This window comes from Phocoena phocoena, chromosome 11 (genome assembly GCF_963924675.1).
Source record: "Phocoena phocoena chromosome 11, mPhoPho1.1, whole genome shotgun sequence".
NCBI classification, from domain to species: Eukaryota; Metazoa; Chordata; class Mammalia; order Artiodactyla; family Phocoenidae; genus Phocoena; species Phocoena phocoena.
In genome coordinates this window covers 45,416,665-45,437,480 of record NC_089229.1, presented here as the reverse complement: position 1 = coordinate 45,437,480, position 20,816 = coordinate 45,416,665, and the positions used below count along the sequence as shown (strand labels likewise).

Sequence of the window (20,816 nt, the reverse complement as noted above, 5' to 3'; positions counted from 1 at the left end):
ATTTGTGGGTGCGGGAAGCTGCCAAGATACTGAGAACAGATCGCCCATTGCCTTAGGTGTTTCTTGTACGTGGACAGTGTGAGGAAAGTGCCTGCCAGGAGTGGTTAATCCTGGAAAACACAAACCTAAGACTTGAGGAAAGTAGAGAGAAAAGGATCGTTCCTTAATGCCCCTCATGCCATCATTGCTGTGGCTTCTCTGAGTATGACCTTGAGAATGGATAAGGGCTAGCCATTGTGTGTGTGTGTGTGTGTGTGTGTGTGCGCGCGTGCGCGCACATGCGCGTGCAAGCTCATGCAATAGTGCTGGTGGGGTGGGGCACAGGTACTCACAAATCCCAAGTGGGTCTGAGCCATGGTCTCCAATGTGCCATGCAGTAAGGAAGGTTTCCTTTCGGTTTAACAGAAAATAAAGATGCAATTTCTAATTGCAATACGTATTTTTCTAGTGCTGATGGCTTTCCGAGTGAGCAAAGGAAAAAGACGTCAATACAATAATTACTTAAAATAAGCTCATTTGTGTGGCTTCTGGCAGCGTGCTGCGATCTGATTTTCCAAACCAAAGCTTGGAACCACACTGGCTTGAAGAGAAGATTATCTGAAATTGGGGTGGTCCTGAAAAATCCAGCATGTGCCGTCTCTGCAAATATAGTTTGGTAATACTAAAATTAGGGACTGTTTGGACATGGGGAAAATAACTCAATTCCCTGTTGGTAATTCGTTCAGGTTTATGGGCACTGAGAAGAAGTCCAATATATGGTGGTGTATTTGGTGGTGGTGTTGTAGCAATTGGCAGGATGGAGTCTGAGGTGTCAAAAGATCAAGAGAAGGAAAAGAAGAGAAATACAGAATAATGTATATTGAAACCACGGCCAAGAAGCCCTCTGGGGAATTCGTGTTGAATACTGTATTTTCTATGATAGTCTTGAGAGGATAAAGCAGGGGGAAAGAATCAACACAAGCAGAGAAAAATGAAAACAAATTCCACTCCATGATGGGACAACAGCAGGCTCAAAGTCTGTGTTACCATGAAACCTAAAGGGGAGAGGGAGTGGGGACGTTCAGCCTGCTGGGAACTGTTGACAGGTGCCACTCAGGGGAGTTTCTGATTGACAGCGTTGCCAGGAAACAGGATTGATTACCCAGAGGCCCGCAGACAGACCTGAGCTGCGGGGCCACGAGGGTCTGGAAGGCCTAACTGCCTGACCAGTAACAGCAGAGGAAACATTCATTAATGCAAATATCATTCTCCATAGCAGACCTGAGAAGGAAGGCTGTGGATGGGGAGGGCACTGTTTCTAAAATAATCGGTGAGACAACGGGCAGATCACACCCCGTCCTCCTCCACCCAAATAAAAGAAATCCTAGTATAAACAGAAAAAGAAGCCCCCCGTGATTCGACAGTGTGAAGGGCCTATAGATGTGCACTTCAGATGAAATGGAAGTGCTTGGGGGAGGGGGACAGATGGCATGAGGGGGAAGAGAAAATTATGACTGTGATAGTGTAGCTGTTAGGTTTGTCTGAAACCCTCCAGTTCTCTGCCATTGGCACCTTCATATTTTAAGCCTGGCATTAGCTTTGCTACGTTTCTGTAGGTTTCACCATTGCTGTATTGTTGGGGAAGAAAACTCAGTAATATATATTTTTTCAGCTGACTAGATATAAACACCTTTTTCTTTGGGAGCTACTGTAATGATTATTCCTCAACAATGGGCATGCATATTTAATTTAATTATATCTTTGGTGGGGGTAGCCGTAGTTATTTCAATCCATCTTACTGTCTTGGAAAGAGGCCCCGAGCTCTGACTTTAATTTTGCCACTCTTGTTTGCTTAAATTGAATACTACTGTGATTGTGTTTTGTTATGAATGTGTTTTCTTCTGGTTGAAATCGAGGTGGTATATGAATCTCATGTTCTTTTCATGGGGTTGCTTCCTCTTTGATTTATTATTTTGTTAGTCCATGGAATCTGAAATGTAAACAGGTAAATGCAAATATCAATGAGTAAGGTAAACAAGGGAGTTCCAATATATCAGAATTTGCTGAAAAGTTGAAAAAAGTTGAAAATGCAAATATCAATGAGTAAGGTAAACAAGGGAGTTCCAACATATCAGAATTTGCTGAAAAGTTGAAAAAAGTTGAAAAAAAAAGTTGAAAAATTCCCTAATTTGCCAAGAAAACTCATTTGATTTCAGATTGAGGGATCCAAGTGATTCCTTAACATCGCTCAGCCTCAGTAAAATAGAGACAATAGTATCTCCTCTGTAAAATGGAGATAATAGTATCTCTTCTGCCTCTCTGCCAGGACTGTTTTAAGGGTAAAATGAAATCAATGGAACATTGCTCTATGGTGTACTTTATTGTTACCTTTATCAAAACAATAATGAAGGAATCTAGACCAAAAGCTTGGGGTTTACTCAGACCCCTGATCCACTTGGAGGGCTTTTGTTGCTTTCTCCAGTTTCTCTTTTGATCTGAGAGACTGTGTGGAGTGGTTAAGAGTGCAGAAATTGGAGCTGGACTGCCTGGGGTGAATTCCAGCTTCACCACTTACCAGCTGAATGACGCCTGCAAATTATTTGTCTTCTGTGCCTCAGTTTCCTTATCTGTAAAGTGGGGATAACTCTACCACTGCTCTGTAGGATTGTTGTAAGGATTAAATGAGCTAATATATCAACAGCACTTTGAACACTGCTCAGGAACTGCTGTATAAGTATTTGCTACTACTGTTACAATATTTTTCTCACTTCAAACCATCTCTCCTTTTTGTCTATCCTCATGCACCAGATCTTTTTATTACCCTTTGGTGAATACCCTTCTTCACTCCCCTTGGCCAAGGCTTTCTTTAAGCCCTGACTTCCGTCTGATTTTTGTACTGTATCATTCATTGCTGTGTAACAAATGACCCCCAAATTGGGCAGCTTAAAATAACAAAGTTATTATCTCACAAAGTTTCTGAGGGTCAGGAATTAAAGAGCAGCTTGGCTGGGTGGTTCTGCATCAGGGTTTCTCATGAGGCTGGAGTCAGAGTGTTGACCAGGGAAGCAGTCATCTGAAGGCTGGATGGGGGCTGGAAGATCTGCTTCCAGTATGGTTATTCACATGGCTGTTGGCAGGAGGTCACAGTTTCTTGCCTGAGTGTCCTTAAGATATGGCAGCTGGCTTCCTCCAAATCAAGTGGCCCAAAAGAGAACAGGGCAGAATCTACCATGCTTTTTATAACCTAGCCTCAGAAGTGACTTACCATCACTCCTGATATACTCTGTTGGTTTCATAGCCCAACTCTGATACACTGCGGGAGGGGACTACGCACAGGCATTGATACCAGGAGGTAGGGTTCATTGGGGACTGTCTTGGAGGCTGGCTACCAAATACATTTAAATTGTGTTTAATTTTATTTCTTTAAGACCCTCCCTAACTGCTCTACCACAGTGGGTACTAATGCATTTTCTGCAGAACTAATTCTCATGAAAGCAGAGGTAGCATGGTGTAGCAGAACATGTGGCAGAATGTATAGGCTTTGGAGCTAAACAGAACTGGGTTTGAATTCCTGCTCCATCACTTACAAGCTCTGTGGCTGTGAGCACTGACCTAGTCTCTGGGTCTCAGTGCCCTCATCTTAAAATAGGCACAATATCTACCTTGTATGGTTGGGAGGATTATCAATGATTACAGGGCTGATTGGTACAAACTGGTATTGAATCTGTGATAGATATGATTATTATTATCAAGTGTTAAGTAGCCGATGGTTCCTCGGTTCCATGTAATCGTCTGTTAAGCTCACCTAAAATGAACAAAGTACCTTAAGGAGTGAACGAGTTAGGGAATTTCAGGCTCCATGATGGACTGGGTTAAAGGAGCTTTTAAAAAAATATGTGGTGTGTGTGTGTGTGTGTGTACACTACAGTTTCAGGTAACTCATGCACACAGCTTGCTTCTTTAGTCTGAAAAATTGACTCTCTCGAATGCCTTCGCAGGCCAGTGAGTCTCAGCTAAGGTTAAAGGGAGCAGTTGGTGGCTGGGCTGTGTTGGACTCATTTCTGAATGGCTGATGGTGGTAGAAATGTTCACCAAAGCTGGACTTCTCAGCCGTCAGGCTCAGGCAGTTTTAGCTTCCTTTTGTTAAATTCCTGCCGCGTGCTGGACGTTGTGTTAAACACGTTGCTTATGGTCTCTCGTTAGCCTCACAATAAGCCTTTGAGATAGGTGCCATTACTGCTCTCATTTTGAAGATAAGGAAACTGAGGTTCAGAGACATTAAGAAACTTACTAAAGGTGACACAGCAGATTGTGTCACCTGCATAAACACCAGTTGTTGATGCTTTAATTTCTCTGAAACTGAGTAGTAAATTGAAGAGTAGAATGAAAGTAAATATTTTGTAGTTCTAGTTTTATTTCCCAGTGACCAGAATAGTTTCTGAATAAGATCGCTTTCACGGGTACCTCTCTTATAGAATCTAAATGTCTTTCTTTGCTCAAGAAGGCACATCTTTTCTTTCCTTCTTCTCCTTTTTGGTCTGGAAGTGGCCATAGCACTTCCCTTTGACATAGGTGACATCATACACAGGTTGACTATAACAGTGACAGAACGAAGGGACTTGGCATTTTAAAAAGCCATTCTTCTCTTTACAGAATTCAGCATATTTGAAATGCACATTTCTTGTGTGTACTTAATACACTTCAGACTCTATGGAGACCGTCTGACTTCAAGGCTGCGCTGTCTCTCCGAGGCGCCCAGGACAGGCGCCCAGGACATCTGCCTGGCCCTGGCGTGTTAGAGCCACGTCCTCGCCCTGCACAGTGACTTTGTTCTGCTCTCTCAGGCCCTGTGCTCATCTCCTTCCACCCGAAGCCTGACCCTCGTGGGATATATATCGGCTGAAAATAAACACAGCTGGGCTGAGGCTTGAAAAACAATTGCCAGGGATTTGTCCCTCTCTGGCTTTTTCTAGTTGCTAGCCTATTTATTTCTTGATTTTTTGATTTACAAAATTGCACCCTTTGTGATTCATTTGCTTGGAGTGTAAGTACACAGCTAAACAGAAGCTCTAAAACAAAATAGCCCCAAATGGGGACTAGCATATTTGAAAAGTGCAATCACCCAGCCCAGCAGGCTCATTCAATTTGGGCGAGCTTGTGAATTTTCTACTCAGTCCCATCGGGGAGAGAGAGAGAAAATTCTCCCATTCAACATGGAATAGTGATGATTCTAACCTCCTCTTCCCATCAAAGCAGAGAGGGGCATTTTCTTACCACCTTCTTTTCTCCCACCCACAGCCCCAAATACCACGTGTTGTCAAGTGAAACCTTCTGGGGCTAAGATTCAGTAACATGCGGTGCATTCTAAGTTGTTGAATAGATACATAATTGTGGAATGGATTTGCCTTGGAATAAACATATTGGGCTTCCAAGCCAACATCTCACTTTTCAGGAGGTCTCCTCAGTTTTCCCTTCACTAGGTGGCTCAGCAGGAGTCAGCCATAGGTTTGTACAGAAAAGGAAGGAAATGGATGATAGAGACAAAGGCTCCAGACAGGTACGGGGTAGAGCTGTTTGCTGCCCCTCCTCTTACCTCTGGATGCCCAATGCTGTGCATACTGGGGTTTCCCTGCTCATAGGTAGCTGTGATGATTTAGTTTACGTGTGAGCTGGAGGATTACTGATGCAGAGTTTTTCCTAGGAGGCATTTGCAATTATTGCAAATTGCAGAAAAGTAACTGGGGTGGCTCCACCTCTCCACCTTTCCAGAAATTTCAGTTGACCGTAGCATTTCTCATTTCATGCAAGAAGAGGCATGGTTTATGGATCCTGCTTGGTTTTAGAACGTAGCTTAGAGGAATACATTACTAACAGGGCTCGTGAGTGCCACATTACCGATTTTTAGACAGACAAATCTTAATTGGAAATATAAATAGAAGGTAGAGGAAGAATGAAAGGGAAAAGTTATGCTTCCTTAGTGGGAAAAGAACTTAACGGGGGTTGCAAGTTTTATCCTTAATAACATTTTCCTTATCAGTTTCATTGGCAGATGGTCACCTTGATGAATTGTAGGCTTTATGGTGATGGGGGACCAAGTTTTAATTTTTTCTCTTCTCTGCCCGTTTGAGAAGAGGCACCCGAGAAGGCAAATATGTTTTCTCCCCGACTGAGCTAATTTTATCCCGTTCCATTATCCTCCATTGATTTGCTTTCCCAGCTTTTGAACGAAGCTGAGATGTATGCGGCTGCTGAGGTACTTTGTGAGTCCTGCATGAGCACCAGTTGTTGATGCTTTAATTTCTTTGAAATGGAGCGATAAATTGCAAAGCAGAACAAACCCAAATATTCGTCGTGCTAGGGTCCTTTCCCAGATGACTTGAATAGTTTCTGAGGAAGGTCACATGAGGGATTTCAGGAGTCCCTCTCTTGCAGAATCTAAATATTTTTTCTGCCCAAGAGGCAACACTTTTTTCTTTTGGTTTTCTTAAAAGAAAATCTGCATAGCTACTTCCATTTGACATAAGTGGTATTATACACAAGTTGAAAACAAGAGCAACAGAATTAAATGACATGGGTTTCTAGAAAGTTATTCTCTGTATAGAATTCTCTGCATATTTGAAATGCACAGTGCTTGTAAGTATTTAAAAGACGTCAGGCTTTATGGGAGAATCATTTTCATGCCAAATGTTTCTCTCTACCTGGAGTTTAACTCAATGGCTGAAAAGGAAGGGAGCCTGAGAGTCGCAAAGAAAGACAAAAGGGAAAATTGATTTGGAAAAGGTTTCTCCGTTCCATTTCTGGGGCTTGGTGGGTTTTTTAGATGTGCGTCAATGCCTCGGTAGGATGTTGTCTGATTATAGCACGGCTCCCACAGCTGTGGAAAACATTCACACAATACGGCTTACTGACAAGGACAGAAGTTACACCAAATTCTAATGTCTTTCACGGAGAATGAGGTATGAGTATTTTTACTTTGAAATGATTTCCACAAACATGAAGGATTAAAATTACTTTCACAAGTAATGTCTCAGAGGTGAATAGATTTATACGGAAGAAGGTGGTTTTTTATCTCCAGACCTATTCCTGACCCTGCAGGGAAGTGATGACACTTTTTTTTTTTTCATTTCTATACACCTGGAGGAAGTGAACCCACTATATCGAGTACCTGTTAGGTACTAGGCATTGGCCCTGGCACTTGGCTGATGATGTCTCATCTGATACTCTGTGTTGTGTGGTTTTCTTACTTCCCTCAGTTTCAAATGAGGAAACAGAGGCCAAACTCAATGCTAGGTACTCAAGACCTTGCTCTGAGGTGTGTTGGTTTAGAGTGGGGTCTCTAGAGCTAGGCTTCCTGAATCCAAGTACCTGCTATGCCACTTACTAGCTGTTTCATCTTGGATAGATGACTATGTCTATAAGCCTTAGTCTCAACCATAAACAGTCATTTAATTACTGTATAAGGTGAGCATTATATGACAAAATCCATGTCATGTGCTATTATATTATTGTTATTGCTACAGTTAGATGGACGGATGAATGGATGCTATTATTAGGCCTGTGAACTGTAGGAAAACTGCATTCCCTCATCTGCTACCGAAAGAGGGAGGTCAGGGCCCAGTGGTCAGCAACATTTGGTCCCTGTTGATCAAGATGCAAGATACATGGGATTGAACTTGGAGTTCTTGGAGACCCTAGCCTGTGTCTCTTCATCCTAGTGGCCTGAGCTTGTTGGCTGCTCTTAACTTGTAGTTCTTTTCTGGGTGGCGTTCCCTGAGTTCCCCTTGCATATGTTGAGCAGGCACGTGTTGGTGAATGTTAGACCCACTGTCGCTGCTGTTCATATTTAATTTCATGGTAGTTTTGGCAGAAGAAAATCACTCCTCTAGAATGTGACAGGGGCTTTCTGCAAGGTGAGAAGATGGTGAGAAGCCCTATCCTGGGGTGCACAGGACAAATAAAAACAAATAATTTCCAGGAGTTAAATCTTCCCTCTCCCTGAGGCTCCCTAGGTGTGGTAGTTTATTTTCATTATGTCTCTTGTAAAGGCAGCACCAATATTAACAATGTGAACAAAACAAACTAACGTTTCTGTTTGCTACCATCTGAAAGTTCCTTAGGGCCCGTAGACTCATTTACGAAAATTCAGGTGTGCAAAACTCATTTGCAAAAGCAAATAAAATATGTGCTCATAAATGCTCTTTACCTGACTAGCCTAGGGGACTTGCTGAAAATGAGTTTGTGCCTTTACGTTTTCTTTCTGGTGTAATTTAGCTGTCCCAGTCTGCCCAATCTCCTCATCAAATGAACCCCTTATCAAGCCACTTAATGTCAGATGACTTGAATGGTTTCAAATCTTGGTATAACTCAAGATCTGGTTTGTGAGTTTCCTTTTTGAAAAATAGCATTTAACCATCGTGCCTGTGGCTTTGAGAGTTCATTCATTAAGATATCTAACCAAGGAAACATCTCTGTGTTTATTTATGTCCCTTTGGGTTTGCATAGACCGCTTTCTTTCCAGGTGAAAATTTTGGCTATAAGTGTGATGGGTGACAATACCTAGAAAACCTGAGTGAGAAAATTAGAAAAGAGAAACCCCTACCTGTAAAGTAAGCAGGACATAAGGTTAATCGGAAGTTACCAGAAAACTTCTTAAAATCTTAGTCTTTTAAGAGTTGCTTTTTCCATAGCAATTAAAATACATGAGGTAGGGATGAGGTAAGACAAATACCTATCTGCCAGACTTCCTGATAAACAACTATACTTTTTTCTCAAACTTTAAGTGCGTGGCTTGTTTTGGTCTGATTGGTTGATTTACATATTCAACGAATATTATTTATTGAACACCTGTCTGTTCTAGGCTTAATTCTGCGGGACAGGGATATGAAAATGAACAAAGCAAACAAAAATCCCTGTCTTCAAGGCGTGTACATGGTAATGGGGGGTTAGATTTAGCAGAAGAGTACTTTTAGATATTTTACTTGTTTTTTTCCCCTGAGTATTACTGATAGTATTTTTTTTTTTTTTTTTTTAATTTTGCGGTACGTGGGCCTCTCACTGCCGTGGCCTCTCCCGTTGCGGGGCACAGGCTCCAGATGCGCAGGCTCAGCGGCCATGGCTCCCGGGCCCAGCCGCTCCGCGACATGTGGGATCCTCCCGGACCGGGGCACGAACCCGTGTCCCCTGCATCGGCAGGCGGACTCCCAACCACTGCGCCACCAGGGAAGCCCTTACTGATAGTATTTTATCATAAAGTTATTGAGTGTCCTCTGTGGTCTGAATTCTGAAGTGTAATTTTATCAAATTCGAGAGCCTTAGACTTTTCTCACTGACTCTTAAAAATCAGTAGATATAAATGGCATTTGCTTTCTGGTTAAACTTTAATGGAATTCATCCACTCTACTGAGGATTTTTTTTTTCTGGCTTGTAGCAACATTTTTTTCCGGTCTCAAAGGTGTAAGCCATCATCTTGTGGAACACTTATTGACTACATGGCTCTACTCTGGCGACACCTGGCTGCAGGTGATACTATTTATGAAGGGGGTACCTGCCAGCATAGTACTAGGTGACATTACATCACTGGCTATGGGTGAGAGTCAGTACTCGGTACTGATTGAACTTTCTACACATTGGTGTGTCACCTCAGTTGTTAGAAGTATAACAAATGCTGGGTAATAATTAAGTTTTGTGAATGATGAATGTTTCCTTTTTAAAATTACATTAGATCAAAATCAAGATTATTTTTAGAATAATGTTGGAATAATGTCAGTCTCACTTTTCTGTATTCTTATGTGCTTTCTAGAATGAGGAGAGAGGGTGAATTATAGATAGCTCCCTGGAAATGATGCAGAATTCAGGGCATGCCCATTGAGGACTGCAGCACACACATCTCATAATCCGAGGAAGAACAGAGACCGCCTGCCTTCATGTTCCAATAATCGTTCTCCAAAGGCTTTGTCCAAACCCTTAGAGGAGCCGCTAATTGCTAATGAGTTGCGAAGATGGTGGATTTTTACATATTTCCTGTTCTCATTTCCCTTCGGCACCCCCAGGCAGAAGTGTCAATCACAAGAGAAATGCCTATGGTGGGGAAGGAGAGAAAAGATGAGGCGGAGATGAAAGGGACGGTTTATTCCAGGCAGATAAACAGGTCTTGAATAAGTGAGGCATCTCCAGCCCGGAGGAACATGTAATGAAATAAAATAGAAAATGAGTTCATTCCTAACTGTTTCTATGAGATTCACTGGTCCCCCCTCAACCAATTCTCAGTTTCCCTTCTGCTCTGTTTAGTCCTTGCCACTGAGGAAATCCAGCTGTTTCCAAAGAACACAGTCTGCACTGTGATTCAGTCAGTCTTGCCATCTTGATGTAAATACTATCAACTTCAGCCTGTCTCATCTTCCTCCACTGAATAGGGGAATTGCTTCCCCCGCACTGGAGTTCCTTTAAAGATAACACAAGCAGAGAAACTGCATCTCACATTAGGAATTCTAGCAGCAAGGACTCCAGGAGGTAGCCAGCCTGTACCACCATAATCAAAGGTTTTCCAATTCCCCAAATTAAAAAAAATATGTATAAGAAAAGGAGCTTGCTGTTGGACCTGCTGGAGGAGAAGATCAAACAAATAATTAAAACAAAAGCATTATTGCTTATTCATCTGGCTGGAGAGAGAACTCCCATAATTTCAGCCCCAGTGGGGTTTATGTCCCTGGATTTCAGTGTAAAAATGTGTTTGTTAAACAGCATTGTTCTAACAAGCTCAGGACTTAACATAGAGTAACTCTATCGGTACCTGCCCCCAGTTAGGCTTGTCTATGCACTTTCTACTTTCTCCTCTCTGCAGGGAATGCGCAGGTTTTTCAGAATCATCGCCCTGCCTCTAGGAAGAGTGGGATTTAACCTTACAGGCAGAAAGATGCCTTCCACAGTCTTCAGTATTTCCAGAGGAAGTTCTTAGTCATCTCTTAGTCACATATTGCACCGGGAAGCTTTTCCTATTGTCGAGCTAAATCCTGACAGTGAAGGTTTCAGCCCTTTTCCTTGTACTGTCTTCACTGAGCAATGGTTCCCTGTCGTGTTTGTAAAGTCTTAGTTTGCCATTCTTTGGCAAGAGGGCAGAATCTGTGCTGAGTGGAAACTGCTGAAAGTCACATCTGTTTTTCTCCAGTAAATTAGGAATCTGTGAATAATAATTTTGGTGGGTGTTAAGAATTCTGGAAGCGCAACTAATTCCATATAAGTGGAGATCTAATGATAATATTCACTTGTAATTAGTTTGTTGAGGAGTCTCATCTTGTTGGGGTTTATACCAACGTAAAATGGTTTTATTTTCTCTACTCACTGCCTTCCACTGTATTGTGTTGAATCCTACTTTCCTGCTGGGAAGCTAGTTCCTTAGCAACAACTAATTTCCTTTCATTTTCAATGATTAGTAGAGTCTCATTGGGGTATTTAAGACCTAGTCCCATTCATTTAAAAAAAGATTAATCTTAAATTTGATTCAAAATGTATTCTCTTCCTCCTCTGTTCTTTGGAGTGTGTGTGTGTGTCTGTGTGTGTGTACGGTTCTGAGATACCTTTCCTTCTCTCTTCTAGGACCTAGTTCCTCTGGGGTTGGGAGCTGAGAGGAGGCTGAGGGCTTTTGGCAGGAGCGTGAGAACGTCCCGGGTGGGCAGGCCTCTGGCCACTCTCGCCCTGGTTGGGACAGGTTCTTTCTGATGCGGTGTCTCTGTTGAAATGGTCTCTGCATGGTGTTGTGTGTAGTCTTCTTGGGGTAAGACCATTTCCTCCACTTCCACCCCTGCAGATAAGCTTCCTGTCCTCCCTTGGCCTTTCAGTGCTCACAACGTCATCCTCTTCTCCAGGTTGGCCACATCGTAACTTGGGTACCCCTCATGCACCTGGCCTTTAGTACTTCCTCGCCAGGGATGAGGGGAGCCCCTGGAGCATTCTTCTGTCTCCTGAGAACTGAGCAGACCTGGATGGGGTGGAGCCTCCCCATCTTCCTACCAGGCACACCACATTGGGTCCCATGGGAATTTCTAGATGTCACTGGGCATCAGGCTCCATGTTCACACAAACCTCAAGTTTCAGAGGACACCTGTCAAAGGTCCCCTCGTCTCCCCCATAGCACGCCGTACTGCTGGGCTTCCAGACGCTCTCCCAGGGCCTGTCTCTATTGCTCCAGTCTGGTGACAGCACCAGGGGGAGCAGGGCGTCCTGCTGCTATGCAAGCGTCCAGATGGGAAAGGAGAGTCCAGACCCTACTTCTTGAGGGTGCCTGCAGTCCTTACAAGTGATTCTTGTGGCACAGCCTTCCCCCCTCCAAGGAGAAGGAACGGGGCCTTTGCTTCTCACCCCAGCCTTCCCCACAATCCTGCATGTCTGATTCCCTGTTGGACTGCTAGGTGAAATTTGGGGATGGGGTGGGAAGGGTAGTACGAGGGGGGTTTGTTGGTGGTAGAGCCATTTCTGCCGCTTCTTCACAAGCCCTGCAGGGAGATGGTTGGCTCCAACTGCTGAGAGCTTTCTCTAGAATGTGGAGTACTTAAGTGACTTTAGTTGTAGGCCAGAGCAGTTTTAGGACACTGGGATATGATGCTTATTACATACATGTTATGACATGTACTCAGAGATAGATGCATAATGATATGTGGGTATATGTCCTAGGCCCTAGAAAGATCAGGACACCCCTCTGTCATTCTTCTCATATATAATTCACAAAAAGCCTACAACAAGCCTAACCCACAACAAGGACAGAGAAGTGCAACACATTTTGATTTTTCTCATGACAATTTTTATTTTTCCAAATGTCAAATCTCAAAGTTTTAAAAAAATAGGTGTCCCTGCATTCCTGGTACCCCAAGCACTACCTACTGGTCTTACTGAGAAGGTTAAAGGAGTGAAGAAATATGAAAGTATTTTATGAGATCTATACAAATACATGCGAGTATCATAATTACATGATTGTATACGAGGTTTTCTATATATAAGTACATATACCTATAAGCCTTATTGTAATTTGGTATGTGAAAATAAGCTGGTGCCTGGGATACATTTTTTATTTCATTGGTGTACATTAATCAGTTAAGACCACAGCCGGTCCTGAGCCTGACAGACTGGGTGGTAAGCTTGGCACCATGAGTTTAGTCAAATGGCTTAGTTTCTCTGAGCCTTAATATCCTTATCTGTAAAATGGGGGGGGGGGGTCTACCTCAATGGAGTTGTGAGAATCAAATGGGCTAAGTTATATAAAAACACTTAACTTTAAAAAAGTGTCTGGCCAATAGTAAGTTCTCAAAGATGAGCTATTATTATATACCTTGATTAACTACATGGAAAAGTGGGAAATTTCTTATTTTTTCTGTATTTGGGATATTTTTTAACAGAAATTAAATGGGTAAAAGTAGCCTTTACTTTGTGTGAAGTTGATTTTTAAACATTTACCTTAAATAGCTACCCGGGATATGGGGGTCAGAGCGGTGTGAGAAATCTCTTGGCGTGACCAGTCAGACCCGTTCAGGGTAGCTGCAGGGCACTGCACCAGCTATTCACTTAAAGAGCAGGCTCATTAGTTACCCAGGCAGGACAGACAAGTGGAAACAGATGAGACTGTATGCGTGGTCGTTTGTATTCCCAAGGTCGTGATGCTAGGAATTCATTATTAAGTAACAGATACGCACTGACAGGCCCATCTTAGGATGGTTCCACTTCGCCATGGTGTGAAAGTGAAATGCGTTCAGTAGAAACATACTTCGAATTTGCACCTTTTTTTTCAGTGCAATATGCGGTGTAATTCTCTCTTGTGATGCTGAACCGCGGCAGGGAGCCATGGTCAGCCCCCGCTCGATGGCCAGGGTGAACAACTGATAACACCTACAATCATTCTGTAGCTAGGCAACCATTCTGTTTTTCACTTGCAGTACAGTATTCCATAAAGTACATGAGATGTTCAACACTTTATTATAAAATAGGCTTTGTGTTAGATGAGTCTGCCCAGCTGTAGGCTAATGTAAGTGTTCTGGGTACGTTTAAGGTAGGCTAGGCTGAGCCATGATGTTTGGTATGTTGGGTGTATTAAAGGCATTTTCAACTGATGATATTTTCAACTTACGTTGGGTTTATCACAAGGTAACCCCATTGTAAGTGGAGGAAGGTCTGTATAACTCCTTCTTCCTATCCAGACTCACACTCGTCTTTCTTCTGCAGCTTCCTGTTGTCTACAGTCAGTTCCCCTTTGAAACGCTGCATGTTTGCAGACTGATATCGAAGGGAAATGTTTGACCTAATGATTCTTTTCAAATGGCTTCTCAGTATTTCATTTATTGTTTCAGCCTCATTGCTTTCCACCTTCTGATTGTGCACAGCCCTTATCAGCTTTATTGGCTTCCCCGACTCAAATTGATTTTGTTGAATTTTCTGGTACCAGAGGCAGACCGTTCATGTTTTTATTTCCTTACATCCTTTCTATTTTTATCTTTCCATTTCAAGCTTTCTTCTAAATTCATCACAGAGGCTAAGCCTTAGCAGTCTTGATCTTCTCAGCAAATATTTGTCGGGTTGTAATTTTTTATTTGTTATCAACAGCCATATTTAAACAAGGCTAATCTTGTTCTAATTCGGTTTGTCATAAGCCCTAGTCTTGATACGTAGAGAAAATAAATGTTAATTTCTGTTTTTTTCTTCAGTATGTGTTGTTCCCTCATCCCTCATGTACTGCAGTTAATTTTTTTCAGTAAAAATAATTTGAGGCAGTAAGAATCACATTTGGACCTGAACCTTCAACAGAAAAGATTTCGGTAAGAATACTTTGAAGTGTGCAGAGGGCTGGGGACAGGGCTCTGCTTATGAGCCTGATCTTGTTACTGTCCTCCTGCCCTTTTTTCTACCTAAGGGGGCACTTCTGAATGACCCCAGCTTGCTGAAGGTGCCTGAGGCTGCAGCAGCCCTGAGGGCCAGTTGCTGCCTATGCAGGCTGGGTTACTGGATTACAGAGCTCACAGGGGCAGAATCCCTAGGTTTATGTGTATATATTGGACTTCCATATGTCGTGTGGGTCTTTGCTGACTGCAGGGGCAGAATCTGTGACAAGTGGCCAGGGAGGGCAGTGGGGGACTACTGCAGGTTACTGTTGAGCAGGTCATGAAAAGTTTTCACTTTCAGGATAGGTTTCTTAATCAGAGGCTAAATTCAGATTCTGGCTCTTCAAGCTATAGTTTGCAAAAGCACGTGTACATATTCTCTCCTTTCTCCTGACCTCACGTGGCCTCAGGAGCTATGGTCCCTGCTCATGGCTGCTGGCTGCTGTTAGAAGAGCATTTTAAAACTCACCTTTCCTTCTGTCAGGGCACCTGCAGATCCTACCTGGCCAACAAGTCTCAGCTTAAGTTGTACCTTCTCCAAGGAAGCTCTCCCTGACCACCCCAGTCCAGGGCTGCCTCTCAATATTCCAAACCAGGCACTGGCTCCCTATGACTTACAGGCTGAATCTGGTCTGTTTTTGTAATGCAAGTTTTATTAGAACATAGCTATGTTCATGTGTTTACATATTATCTGTGGCTGTTTTCAAGATATAGTGGCAGACGTGGGCAGTTTTGATAGAGACTGTATGGCACACAAGCTTAAAATATTTACCTTTTAGACCTTTATGGAAAAAGTTTGCTGGCCTCTCTCCTAACTGACAGGGCTTAATGTGTGCACCTCTCAGTATGATGTATAATAAATGTTCCAATTTTGCACTTTGCAAAACTCTCACTTAAGTTTGGCGTAGGCTTTTAGTATTTCTCAGACATTTCTCTCACTGAACAAATAACCTCAAAATTACACTAGGAGATTGGGGTGAGTTCCCTACAAAGGACAAAGGGGACCCACAAGCAATTTTATTTTCAAAAGACAACATCCATTTATTACTCTTGTCAGGTGATTGCAGAAAAGGTTCTCAGAGCACAGCTTTGGACCTAAACCAGTTCCTTCCAACCCAGAACTCTTGTTACTGATCCCAGTGTCAGAACAAGAATCTTATCAAATGTCCATAAGAATGTGTGAAGACGTAACTTAAATCATTTATATGAAAGTTTAAACACATACACAAAATTAGAAGGTTAGCATTTTCTTCAAAAAATAACACTTCGTGGGATCCTTTTGGACACTCAGGCATCCCACTTTACAGGAATCTGACTCACATAGGTATGAAGGTGAGAAAACACTTAGCCCAGTGACCCAGAGCCAGATTCATTCATTTCTCTTCTCTCCTGCCTAGTGGTCAGCCCATCCCCAGAGTGGAGTACACAGAGGAAGAAACTAAAACTTGGGGTGTCGTGTTCCGAGAGCTCTCCAAACTCTATCCTACTCATGCTTGCCGGGAGTATTTGAAAAACTTCCCTCTGCTGACTAAATACTGTGGCTACAGGGAGGACAACGTGCCCCAACTTGAAGACGTCTCGGTTTTTCTGAAAGGTAAGCTTCACACGGGCTGTCTCTTCCTACCCCACATCCTCATGGGCCGTCTAAGGACACACGTGACAGCAATCACCCTTTTTCCAATTAAGAGCTCCCTTTGATTTAAAAAGAGGAGCTCTGCACCAACAGTTGCCTGCGCCACCTGTGGGAAGCAGAGCAGGGCCTCTGGGCGGGGAGATGGACTCAGCTCTTCACCCAGCCCAGGGCCTTGGTGAGGTCTCTCTGCTGGGCTGTTTTATACGGCGAACCCCAACCGACATTTGCAAGTTCAGCTTTGAGCTTTTTCTGATCCGGGAGCGACTCTGGTGGGCTACATAGGCATGGAATGATCTCAAAGGTAGCTTTGTATTTGCTTTGCTAAGAATTCTGTACCGGATGAAGAAGTATCACGGATTAACGTTGAGCATAGTGACTTTCCTCTGGGGAGGAGGTCAGTCAGTTAATCAGATCGCTATTGTAAAGTATAAACCGTGCCCGGAACGGTAGTGCTGGTGTGAGAGCAGGGAGTGAGGTGGAGCAGAGTCCCCTGGCGTCCACGTTCTCTGTGTGGTCACTCTCCTCACTGACCCTCCCGGGACAGCAACTGGGAAAACTTCAGGCTCTTGCGGGGATGGGGGTGGAGGTGAAGTTTTACAGCGGCCGCACTTCCTTCTGTGTCCTTCACGGCAGGTAAGTCCTCGGGTTCTCCTCTTTTCTCTCTCTTCCCCATTTCGAGCACAACAGTTCTAAAAGCTAAAGCCTTGCTGCCTACCTCTTTCCCTGGAGCTCCTTTCCTCACCTGTCTTCCCTGTTTCTATGGGTGATGATAGATTCTCTAGACTCATCAGGCTCTAGGGATTCCTGTTGCCAAAACTTGGCCTCTGTTCGCTGGTGCCGAATAGAAACGCGGAGACAGAGTCTGGGGTGAAGTAGAAAAGAATAGTTTTATTGCTTTGCCAGGTAAAGGGGGCCACAGCGGGCTAATGCCCTCAAGACTGTGTGCCCGCCCTGGAGGGGGTAGCGAGCAGTCTTACAGTGTTCAAGGAGCAGGGCGTGGTCGGCTCGTGGACGTTCTTCTGATTGGTCGGTGGGGACGTAATTGGGAGCCAGCATCATCAACCTTCTGGCTCCAGCCGGTCTGGGGTCTAGTGCTTGTGGACAGCATACAGTTAACTTCTTCCACCTGGTGTGGGTTTCAGTGTCTGCAAAACAGCTCAAAGGACGTGGCTCAGAATATTATCTATATAGTCCTTGAGGAAGAACTAAAGGTCCTTGACTTTGTTTAATGGCTAAAGTATTATTATTTTGTCTCGCTTGACTGTTTTCCTTTCTTTCTGCATTTTCTCAGTTCTGATTAAATTTATTCTTTTTTAAAAATTTAATTTAATTAATTTATTTTTGGCTGCGTTGGGTCTTCGTTGCTGCGCGTGGGCTTTTCTCTAGTTGCGGCGAGCAGGGGCTACTCTTCGTTGCGGTGCCCGGGCTTCTCACTGCGGTGGCTTCTCTTGTTGCAGAGCACGGGCTCTAGGTGCGTGGGCTTCAGTAGTTGTGGCTCGCGGGCTCTAGAGCGCAGGCTTAGTAGTTGTGGTGCACGGGCTTAGTTGCTCCGTGGCATGTGGGATCTTCCCGGACCAGGGCTTGAACCCGTGTCCCCTGCATTGGTAGGCGGATTCCCAACCACTGCGCCACCAGGGAAGCCCCCTCATAGGGTTCTGCTCGGTTACACTACTCCTCTGAAGTCCTACCCCCACTCCCCTCCCTGCCACACTTAATCAGCCTTTGTATACGCTTCTTATTCAGCTGTAACACATTACCGCAAACTTAGTGACTTAACATGAATGTATTATCTTGCAGTTCTGGAGATTAGAAGTCTAAAATCAAGGAGTTGGCTAGGCTGTGTTCTTTCTGAAGGCTTCTGTTCCCTTGCCTTTTCAGCTTCTAGAGTCTCTACCCACAATGCCTTGCCTCGTGGCTCCTTTCTTACCTCACTCCAGCCTTTGCTTCCATTGTCACAAGTCCTCTGACTCTGACCCTCCTGCCTCCCTCTTATAAGAATGCTTGTGATTATATCAGCCCCACCGAGATAATCTAGGATGATCTCCCCAGCTCAAGACCCTTAACTTAATCACATCTGAAAGTCCATTTTGCCATCTAAAGTAACATATTCCCAGGTTCAGGGCATTAGGGTAGGGGCTAATTAGGAGAGCCTAGTTAGGACTGAGCTTACCCCAGTCTCCGGGTATTGCCACTTCTAGCTTTGTGACCCATGGTGAGCCTGTCCTTTTCTTTCCATTCCGCTGCTGCCATCCACACTGAGGTCCCCGTCACTGCATCCTTGACACCTGTTTCTCCTCTCTACTCGCCTGCCCACTGTTTCCAGATGAAGCTTCCTAAAGCATCTCTTCGTTCCTGACATCTCTGCTCAGAAGCTATCAGTGGCTCCCCTTTGATTTTACTGGGGTTGGCGAACTTTTAATTTTTTTGTAAAAGGCCAGATAGATAGTCAATATTTTAGACTTTGTGGGCCAAGAGGCAAAATCGAGGCTATTAGGCAGGTACTTATTATAACCGTTTATGTCTGCTGCTATGACTGCACCGCACAAACCCTCTGTTCTAGCTGTGGGTCTTCATACCACTGCTTAGGCTCTGTGCCTTGCTAGAAAAGCCATTCCTTCACCTGCTCAGATTCTACCTGTTCTTCAAGGCTCAGACAAGTCCTGCCTTCTTTATGAATCCTCATCATAGGAGCCACCACAGTTTCATCCTAGCTCATGTGTGTATAAGGAGAGAGGTGGGCATGGCCTGACAGCTGGTTCACTGAGAACCACACTTAGCATGATGGGAGGGCCCCCTGCGTGGATGTCATCCATGATACGTGTTACCGAGAGAAAGAGATTGAGGACCAGTGATCAGTGTCATTTAATTAGCGCCTAAATACATAATGCCTTATGCTGTTGTTTAACTAGATTATATTCTCCCTAACGGCCCTGCCTCTGGCATGTCCCTCTGTTTCCCATGGAGTTATGTGCGTATTATATATTTACCATGGTCTTGATTATTCCTATGTGGGGATGCTTTTTACTGCTTTGTTTCTCAAACCCCAGGAATTAGATTACCATCTCATGAGTTTTGCTGTATCTGTCACCCAACTTAATATTTTTATGAGGGGTACAGTACAGTACAGTTTCTGGATGCAGAATGCCTGGGGTTGAGTCATGGCTCTGCCGGTTCCTGGCTGTGTGACCTTAGATAGATGAATTACCTTAACTTCTTTGTGCCTCAGTTTCCTCTCTGCAAACAGAGATAATAATTTTATCTACCTTACAGGGTTGGGAGGGGAAACTAATTGATATACCTTAAAGCCCTAAAGTTATTGCTTGACACATATTAAGCATAGCAGAGTTTTAGTTACTATTACTACTATTATTGTTATCGATTTTCACACCTTTGATGAACTGGGTACTGGGCACTCAGTTTGCATCATTCATTGGTACACAGCAAGCACAATGTAAGTGTGTGTATTTTTATTTCTTTTAATTGACTCACTTTTAAAATACCAAATTTATTTTAATAGGAAACTTAAGCAATGGTAGTCACAAATTCAAATTTCTTGATGTGATAGATACATATATTTTTAAATTTATAAGAAAATAAAATACATAACTATTAAACTAAAGGATGCTTCCCCTGTACCCCACATGTGGGATACTGGCTTAATTGACATAAAATTCAAAAAGAAAAAAATACACTTATCTTTTTGATTTTCAGTGGAGAGCAATCAATCCACCTGAGAACTTTTGGAATGAACTGAACACTGTTAGAATTACAGGTCTGAGGAGGCCTGAGAACAGGGTTATTTCCTTGTAGGTACCCAGAATCCCAGAGTGGACTTGTTTTATACGCTTAATTGGTTTTTATCTTTCAAAACCATTTCTAACCATTCTGAGATGCTCTTCTAATGAGCTGAGGTTTTCAGAATGGGAGCCTTTACAGTGCTGATATCAGAAGAAGACCCCCTCCTGTTGAAATTTTCTGGGCCTTCATGAGCAGGAAGTATTAAGCAGTCCTTAACTGGGTTAGCAGTCTAGGCTGATTTCATAGATTTTATTGTATTCTGCTTATTTTGTTTTTTTCCTCTTACCATAAACCAACAAAGCATGCAGAGCCTTCGAGTACCTTTTCAAACTGCGGTAATTAATATAATTGTTTTCATAATATCACAGAAATGGGATATTGCAGTGTGGAATGAAGGGGTTAGGTGGTTTTGACAATAGAAAGCTGTCGTGTGAACTGATTCCAGGATGCCCGTCAAGGGGGTGAATTAGCTTTGTGTTCACTGACCACATACACGCAGGAAGAATCCCTATCTAGGTGTGTCTTTAGAAAGATATCAGGTAATCTGT

At 43.4% G+C, this 20,816-nt stretch overlaps 1 protein-coding gene across 1 annotated transcript in view; it reads left to right on the top strand.

Moving 5' to 3' along the window:
* TPH2 (tryptophan hydroxylase 2) overlaps window positions 1-20,816 on the top strand; it is an 88,208-nt gene that overhangs the window by 13,293 nt on the left and 54,099 nt on the right. The window contains exon 6 of the mRNA XM_065886901.1: window positions 16,235-16,431. Coding sequence (XP_065742973.1) covers window positions 16,235-16,431 — 197 coding nt within the window. The remainder of the gene's footprint in view (window positions 1-16,234; window positions 16,432-20,816) is intronic.